At 32.5% G+C, this 9367-nt stretch overlaps 1 protein-coding gene across 1 annotated transcript; it reads left to right on the forward strand.

Moving 5' to 3' along the window:
- The first annotated feature begins 722 nt into the window (after positions 1–722).
- On the forward strand, positions 723–4216 carry LOC125830232 (small nuclear ribonucleoprotein SmD3b-like). Its single transcript, XM_049509440.1, has 5 exons — positions 723–972; positions 3560–3612; positions 3685–3751; positions 3831–3887; positions 3984–4216. Exons 1-5 carry the CDS (start codon positions 814–816, stop codon positions 4044–4046), a joined length of 399 nt encoding a protein of 132 aa, XP_049365397.1. The 5' UTR covers positions 723–813; the 3' UTR covers positions 4047–4216.
- Positions 4217–9367: the final 5151 nt, after the last annotated feature.

Below are 9367 nucleotides of genomic sequence, written 5' to 3' on the forward strand. Positions count from 1 at the left end.
CTTCTTTTGAATTCTCAAAAAAACTTTTGTGATTGTATTTAATTGAATATTAATTTTAACAAACCAAAAAGACTTTAAGAAAAAACAAAAACAAATTTGATTGAGGTATAGATAAATAAATAAATCTTGAATTACGAAATAGATGAATTACCATGAGTGAAATGAGATGAAAGAATTTATCGAAGTTTAAATAAGAGTATGACGCTTTAGAATGTCAAGTCAAAATTCAAATAAAATATCTAAGCATTGAGACTGTCAAACCAAACATCAGATATGTCTTCAACCATCAAAGCAAATATCAAATAAAAATATCTTAAGTTTGGTTGTACCAGTTATATGCCAAATCTTGTAAATATTTTTTTGAACTTATATTTTGACAAGTGAAATATGTTAAGAACCAAAATAACTATTCAATCAGATATGTCTTCAACCATCAAAGCAAATATCAAATAAAAATATCTTAAGTTTGGTTGTACCAGTTATATGCCAAATCTTGTAAATATTTTTTTGAACTTATATTTTGACAAGTGAAATATGTTAAGAACCAAAATAACTATTCAATCAAATGAAATACATTAAAGATCAAAATAAAATATTATCCATACATTAAAGATCATTTTGGTCATTTACTTAAATTTGACTGCGCTTGTTAAATGTTTACAACTTGGGGACCAAAATTCATATATCACCTTTTATAAGTACTTCATTTCCATTTCCCGATATTTTGCGTTACGAGTTCCGACGAGCAACTCACCGGAAAACAACCATTAGGTTTAGCAGAGAAGAAGAGAAGGTTCTAGAAGGACAATAACGATGAGTCGTAGCTTGGGGATTCCGGTGAAGCTTCTACACGAAGCAACAGGGCACATAGTAACCGTGGAAATGAAGAGCGGTGAGCTTTACAGAGGAAGTATGGTGGAGTGCGAAGATAACTGGAATTGTCAGCTCGAAAGCATCACTTACACTGCCAAAGTAAGTTTTTTCTACTTTTTAGTTCATTGATTTGGTTTGCGCCGTATTCCTTAAAACCCTAAATCCTAAACCCTAAGTTTTCGTATCAAATTATACAAAAACAATCTAGAAACAAATGTAAAATTGTATTACTTTTTGCTTATTTGTAATCTCTTATGGCTAATCGCCTGAAAAATTGAGCACGATCTTTTGCTCTGCTTATGATTTGAAATTTCCATGTTAGAAGGAATGGAAGCGAGATACAAAAAATATGGCACCATGAAATATGAAGTTCTGGACAGTCTTCTAAGTAGGTTAATTGCTTATTTTTGGTGACAGTGGTTTCCGAGTCAATTTAGGTGCACCTCGACTATTCAAGCAGGTACCTGCTACCTCCAACCAACTAGGTACCAAATAACTTTGCCCACTAAGGCTTAGGAAGATGAGAATGAATTACCTAGAGTTTTTTGATTTCGTTTGCACTGGAACCAGAATCTTCATGGTTCTCTTACCACTTCATTGACTATTAGATACCTTTGGGTCCATCTTTGTGTGCTTCTTGTCCTTGAAGAAGTTAATGTTCGGTCCTTTAAATTGTTATGGTGCTCCAACTTCAACTCTTCAATGGTTGAGTAAATTTCAAGAATTTTTGGTGTGGAAGTTCATATGTAATGATGTAATGCAGCCAACTGTTGGCTAAATTTTTAAAGTGGAATTTATCTATCGCGTTCATTATCCATGCCTGCTTTTGTGCCACATTGTCATCCTAGATTCATAAGCTGAAAAGAAAAGGACTTATAGGTGGAGATCTAAAATATCTGTCTCAAGAAAGGTGTAACTTTCTCTGGATTTAACCTACTGATTTGAGTATAGACACATTCCTGGTAGACTGCTTGCCTAATTGAATAAGAGTTGGCAATATTATAAAGGGAATTGATGAGAGATTATGTCACACAAGGTGATTAATGGAAAATGGTCAACAATGATGCACATACTGATCCTGAGAAAATGGTGGGTTTTTTGAATCTCACCTTCGAGGAGTTTGACAAATATCGACATGATTTTCTATTAGATGGTGAACTAATTGTTTTAATTGCAAATCTGGTTATTACACCACTAAATTCTCATAAGATCGGTACTTTTTAAATTTCTGTAATCGTGCGCTTTACTTTAAAGAAGTGTGCATCATTCAACCCAGTGGAGTGTGAACTGTCCCCTTTTTTGTCCCCTTTCACTTTTCAAAACAATCACTGTTAATTTTAAAATATTAATTTTTGTGGGGCTGCAAAATCTGAAAGTAGTATCCCTATCAATATCAAACAATGATCATGTAATATGTCAAACATTAGTATGATCTCATATACAGAGAATGCGAATGCATGTGTGTGGTGTGGTCACTTACATTTACATGATTTAAATTGAAGCTTGCTCATCCATGTGTACGCAAAAGATAGAGAAAACTTTAGTAGTGTTTGTTTGGCAGGATATAAAATATAAAATATTGGGCTTTATGATATAAAATACCAGAACATGTGTCTAGTGCTAGTGGTAGAATTGCAAAGAGGAGGATATTTAGTGTTTGTAGTTTTTTTTTTTTTTATGACAAGGGAAACCCGCAGCCGTTATCCTTTGGGTGCGCACAAAGTAAAACCCCTGCTCCTATGCAATAGCTCGCAAACCACATAAGAGAGGTAACCCGCATTGGTCAAGCCCGGTGCGACGAGCTCGACCCAGAAGGCAAATCCCTTGCTTTTGCTGGCAAGGGGTTTCAAACTTGAGACCTCCAACATGAAAGTCCTAAGCCCAAACCACTGGGCCACCCCGAAGGGTAGTGTTTGTAGTTTCTTTGGTTTTGTGTCTCTTTTTTGTTTTTCTGTTGGTTTTGTGTCTCTTTTTTTTGTGTGTTTTCTCTAGTTTCCCTTATTTGATTCTCCATTTCTGTTTTAATGGGATTCTATTTACCTTATTTACAACAACAACATGCCTAGTGTAATGCTACAAGTGGGGTCTGGGAGGGTAGAGTGTACGCAAACCTTGTAGAGATTCTATTTCCAAAGACCATCGGCTCAAGGTAAATCATATAAAATATATTGAAAAAAATAATGGAAGTGAAGAATTCATGGCAAAAGAGTATAGAGAGCATGACAAAGCATTTTGAAAAAGGAACAATAACTACAACAAAATAGTGCGATAATCGAAGTACAAGAAACCCTATTTGCCTAATATATTAGAAGATATACAAGAATGAAGATACTACTAAGCCAAGTTTGTCCTGCACTACAATGCATGTCCTTGATAATTTGTCATTTCGTGAATGGAAACTGCATCAACATAGAAATTATTGTGTTCAAATGAACAAACCACACAAATCTCTCTGATCTTTTGCCCCAGTGTGCAATTTTTGGGAATATGTAACCCCACTCTGCTAGGCACATTAATGATGATGCCTGGCTTGCTGCTGGGTGCTTGGTGTTCAATGAATCGTGCACCTTCATAGCTACAATATTTGGTTCTTGTGTTGTTACTCATGGAAAAGGAAATGTATCGCGAATTCCTGCTTTTTATTTTCAATATTGGTGACACTAATTGCTAAAGTGGGTTAATGCAGGATGGAAGGGTGTCACAACTGGAACACGTTTTTATTCGAGGCAGCAAAGTCAGGTATGTGGTCCTCCTTTCCATAATTATGTGCTGCTTCTGGTAAGATTGTAGCTGAAATTTAGTTTCTGCCAGGTTCATGATAATTCCCGATATGCTTAAGAATGCTCCCATGTTCAAGCGGCTAGAATCCAGAATCAAGGTACACTTTAGTTGCACCTATATTCATTTATCTGTTTTAATGAAGTGCTTTGACCTATGTTTGATTTTATTTATTGAAGGGAAAAGGTACATCACTCGGTGTTGGACGGGGACGTGCAATGGCCATGCGAGCTAAAGTCAGTGCCGCTTCTAATTTTACGTGTATTTTCACTTGCCAACAATTTTGCTTTTTTCTAGCAAATAGACATGCCTGATTATGAACTTGTTTGCAGGCTCAGGCTGCAGGTCGTGGAGCAGCACCTGGTCGAGGTGTTGTGCCTCCTGTAAGAAGATAATCTCCCCGCATTGGTTGGTATCTGGTTTTTGAGTTCGTAAATTCATTGTAATAGTGCATGAGAAGCTTTGTATCACTGATCTTGTTCTTATAATCGAGAAATGTGCAATCTGAGAAACGCTCAATGTAGGATGTTGACTCTTTATTCCAGATATGACTAGATATAAGTATGTGATTTTCAGAATACAACATACAAGGATGTTTACCAGTCTTTCTTGCAATGTGTATTGGGGCAAGTTTCTCATTATGGCTCAGTATTTCATTGGGACTATGTGTAGCTTAGATATGTTTTTATTTTTGATAACTGTAGTGTTGAGGCCCACTTATGCGCACCTCGACTAATTTCACAGGATATCTGTCACCTCTACCAGCAACAAGTGGTACTAGGTATTTTCACCAAGGTTAGAATAGATGGGAAGAAATCATCTAGCCCGGTTTAGGGAAGGCATCTTCTTGTGGTTAGTTCGTATTGCAATTAATGGCTTGGTTTTACATCTTTCCATTAAATCTTTGCTGGGTGTTTTTTATTCCATGTTGTTGGTATCCAAGGGCTTTCGATGAATTTCACTAGAATGTTACAGTATTCCTTTTGTTAGGACTAACACCATGGCTTTGGTTCAATAGTAAGAGTATAATGCATGAGGTGTAAGTTAGGCGTACATGACGAGTTCAAACCCTATCAAGAACAACTGCTTGGCATTTAAGTAGAGTAAGGCCGAGGCTAGCCCTTTATCCATCAAGTTTCAAACCGTGACAGTTGGCCCTTAGGATTTCTCAATGATTAAAAAAACTTATAAGGAAGCAAGTATTCGGTGTTGGTTTTCAATATTTAGAAAATGTGGCCTTCTTGATGAGGGTAATTTTTGGGTTGATTTTTTTTTTTTTTTGTACATGTATTCTTACTTTTTGAATTTCCATGTTATAGAAGAGAAAACCCAACAACACCAAGTAACCACTAATAGATTCTTGAAGTACACCACCTAGGGTTGTAGTGTAGTAGTAATTGCTTCTTCATCCTTAATTAGAGGTTTTGGGTTTTGAGTCTCCTGGTGAGGAGTTGTCTTTGTTAGGGAGCATTTTATCTCTAATGTGGGACTTTTCAAGTTTACTTGTACACATTATAAGTTGGAGGATATAAATGTCAGCTAATTAAGCTTAAGTTAAAAGGCATGTTTATGTATTAGCAATAACATGATTGATTTATTATTTCTCATAATCAATCAACATGCAAAAGGAAGATCATATTTAGCTTTTCTATTATTTTTTTTAAAGAGAATTATTGAAAACATTCTTAAATTCGGTGTGAATTATTAGTTTCATCTCTAAATAATTGACAGCCTCAAAAAGACCCAGTTACTTGACTAACTGAACTTAAATACACTCTCAAATTCTCGTCAAGTTTAGGGGTGCTTTTAACACTTCTCTCATTTTTGTTATTAAGAGTTTCATGCTTCTATGAGAGTTTGAGACCACTTGCTATGACATGTGTCTGACAGATAGAGGTATGAGGAGTGTATTTAAGGTTGTCAATAATTCGGAGATAATAGTAATAATTTGTGCCAAATTAAGAGTGTTTCAAATATTTATCTCTTTTTTTTTTAAATTTTTTTTTCGGTATCATTACTCTGGAGAATTATTTTTTAAGAGCTAACAATAAAGTTTGGCTTGCAGACAAAAATGACAAATAGTAAAAGATAAAAATAAATAAGTTGTGTATAATTCAATAGTAGACACAATATTAATAATTGAACTTCCCCATGTTTGAATAATATTCTTTTCTCCCCTATCATATGCAATATTTATTTGATTTAATCGATGTCAAATATACATCACTTAGTTAAATCAATGTTTCGAACCAAATCATACAATTTAATTGAGGTCAAACATTTCTAGTAAACTAGTTTGAGGACTCGAAGTACAATAAAATAATAACTTACTATCTCTGTTCACTTTTAATTGTCATAGGTTCTCTTTTTAGAGTAAAATTATAAAAAATCTTGACTAACATTTTACGATGTATTTTTCATAATATTGATATGTCAAAAATTGTAATTTATAGTACTTTTTGTATAGTTTTTGAATATCTAAATTTTTTGTTTAAAATATCGAATTAATGTAATCTAATTTAACTTTGAAAATTAGTTAAATTAACTTTCGAAAAACGTAATATGCCAAATAAAAATGACGGGGAAGCAATTAATTATAAAAAGAATTCGAAATTTGAGAACCTCGAGAGTTCAAAGTTTTGAAGTTAGAAATCCCATCTATTATATGTATATAATGTATTCCTCAACTTTTGATTATAATTTAAAATTAATTGAAGCTCCATCTGGTTATAAAAACGTGTTCGGTACGGAGGAAAATATGTTTTTTGAAAAATTAAGTGAGTCTTACTTATTTTTGTGTTTCATACGTAAGTAAATCTTTTTATATATAAGGTGTGTTTAGTATGGAGAAAAACATTTTATATTCCAATTCTCATGTTTATTTGGTCAAAAAATTGAAAAACAATTTATTTTAAAAAACAAGCTCTTTAAAAATGAGGAAAATGTCTTCCTTAATATAAGTAGGGGAACGAGTTCCACAAGTGACATTTCACATTGATTGTGTCCTTGTCACCCTCCAACACACTTCATCTTCACCCCATCATCAAATCCCCTATCCCCATCACTCCTAACTCCCACTATCTCCTCTCACAGTATTTGACTAGATTATATACAATATGTTATGAATAATACTTTATACCAAACACAAGAAAATAAGCAAGAAACACACTTAATTTTCTTTGAGAACATTTTCAAGAAAACAATTTCTATGGAAAAACATTTCCCTCATACCATACACATTATATATTGTAGGAGGTGGGGACGGAGTAGGGGTGTGCATTCGATTTTTCGATTTGGATTTTTTGGTTTTGTAAAAGTGTAACCCAATTCGATCCAAAATAAATTTGGTTTGGTTTGATTTTCCTCTATTCGGTTCGACTTTTTTCAGTTTCCAGTTATGTCAATAATTAATAACATAACCAAAGTAATAGTATTGAGTCTCTTAAATATACTTTCTAATATAAATCATAAGTAAAACTTAAAACACAATACTTGTAAGTATACCTATTATAGATGTTCAAACATAAAATATAAACATGATCACATGAAAGACAAGGCCAAACCAAAAAACCAAACAAAGTACTAATTTATTAATCCAAAACCAAAAAACCAGTCCAAATAAAAAATCAATTTGATTTGGTTTGGTTATTCGGTTTAATCCGAATAGTGCACACCCCTAGAACGGAGGCTACGACAGTGAGAGTGCAAATGAGGTGTGTATGAGGATGATGAGGATAATATCAATTTGGAACGTCACTTATGAAATTTGTTTTTCTTACTTTTACTGAGAAAGTCATTTTCCTTATTCTTAAAGGAATTATCTTCCTTTTAGAAAAAATACTTTCCAATTTTTTTTTTTGACTAATCAAAAATTGAAAAACATTCATAAAAAAATAAATTTACTCAAATTTATGATAGTACATACATGGCCAAATTTGACTCTTTTCCCTCATATTAAATTTGGCAAGTTGGATATATTGTGTGGTAGGAAAACTAGAGGGGACAAATAGTGAGGCTACCAATGAGGTACACAAAAAGAAATATAGATGCATTAGACAACAAGACAAGGGCTTAAAACTAGTGATTATAATCCTCATTTTGTCTTTTCTCTAATCCTAAATGAACTTAACATTAAACCTAAATGAAAAAGACTAGTAACAATTTTGAACAGTTTCATCCATACATAATTGTGTGGACCAATTCCTTTTGTCCAATAATTAATTAATTTTCACATATGTTTTTGAAGTATGTTGTTTCTCTCCATCTTAAATCTTGAAAAAGAAGGGTCACCGATGAGAGTTGTGATAGAGCGGTTAATACTCATTTATTTTTTATCAAAAATTTTGAGTTCGAATCCTACTGAATATGAAATCGCTTTTGTTAGAGAGTAATATATGTTGAGTTCAAAATGAATCAGGGCGTCATGCAAAAACTTACCATTGCAAATCAAGACGGTGATAAATCAGATAACAAATAAAAACATATTATTAATAGGATTTGTTCAAGCAATCTACATATTGAAAACTAATATCAAAAAGCATAAACTTTATTGGGAGAATAATCTCTCCATAAAGTAAACTCTTAAATGTCATTGTGGATACCATTGTATTGTGGTATAAGAAGAAGAGTCTTCAATTTATACAGTTCCAAACCTTTTTCCGACAAAGCAATAACCCAAATATAGAAAAAAATTATACTTTTCTTTCGGCAAAAGTTAAAACATTTATGGAAATACTTTAACTTTCCTTCAAGAAAAAGAATAAAAATCAAAACAAAACCCTAAGAATTTACTCCCTAACGTGTGACTTCCTAGCATGAATCTAAATTTAGTGAAACATATCGAATACCGAGCATCGAACAAGAGCCAAAGAAAATAATCTTTAAAAGGGTCCATTATTGTCTTTAAAAATCTAAAATATATGAGGTTGCTAGTGCATGCTAGTGATACTCAATGGTTGGTAAATGCAACATTGTGGTCTTGTCCCCATTACTACTATTTATTGTACGTTAGTACTGAATCTTGTCCCATGTTATATTCATATGTTTACAATATCTTCCTAATTTTACATAAAAATGATGAAATATAATAATTTTTAAATTATTTAATAATTATTTATCGCATTTTATTTCGAGATTGATATCCTAATCCTACCGATCACACAACACATCTGAAGGTTTCAAATTGAATGCCTTAAAGCTTGTTATTCGTCTTCTACATAAAGTTGTTTGAATTAATGTTTGGGGTTCAAGGCTGATTTGTAGGTCTTCGGTTAGTCGTCTGAATTGATTCGATCATTGAGAACAATATTTTTATCAATCTCATTCTACTACTCTCTTAGTACGAATTTTTGTTAGTCTATTTCTTGATTTCGATCTAATAGTACAAATTGATACCACTATAGTGATTTTCGAATTATCTATTGCACAAAAAGTACATAATAAAATTCTCTACATTGGTAACGGTTATAGATCTGATTGACAGGTAATTAGGTATCAATTTAATCCTTGAAAAGTAACGAAAAAAAATGAAATTTAATACTTGAAAAAAAGGTAAATTATTCACTATGTTATAATGAAATATTTTACTTTTAAAAAGATTTACATATGTTGATTGAGCTTGTGAACAAAATATACAAATTTATATTCAAATACTAACTATTTACATATACAAAGGATAAATAGTTAAGAATTGTTTTAGATCATAAATTTTTAATTT

This window comes from Solanum verrucosum, unplaced genomic scaffold, assembly GCF_900185275.1.
Source record: "Solanum verrucosum unplaced genomic scaffold, falcon-dt-bn FXZP01000072.1, whole genome shotgun sequence".
NCBI classification, from domain to species: Eukaryota; Viridiplantae; Streptophyta; class Magnoliopsida; order Solanales; family Solanaceae; genus Solanum; species Solanum verrucosum.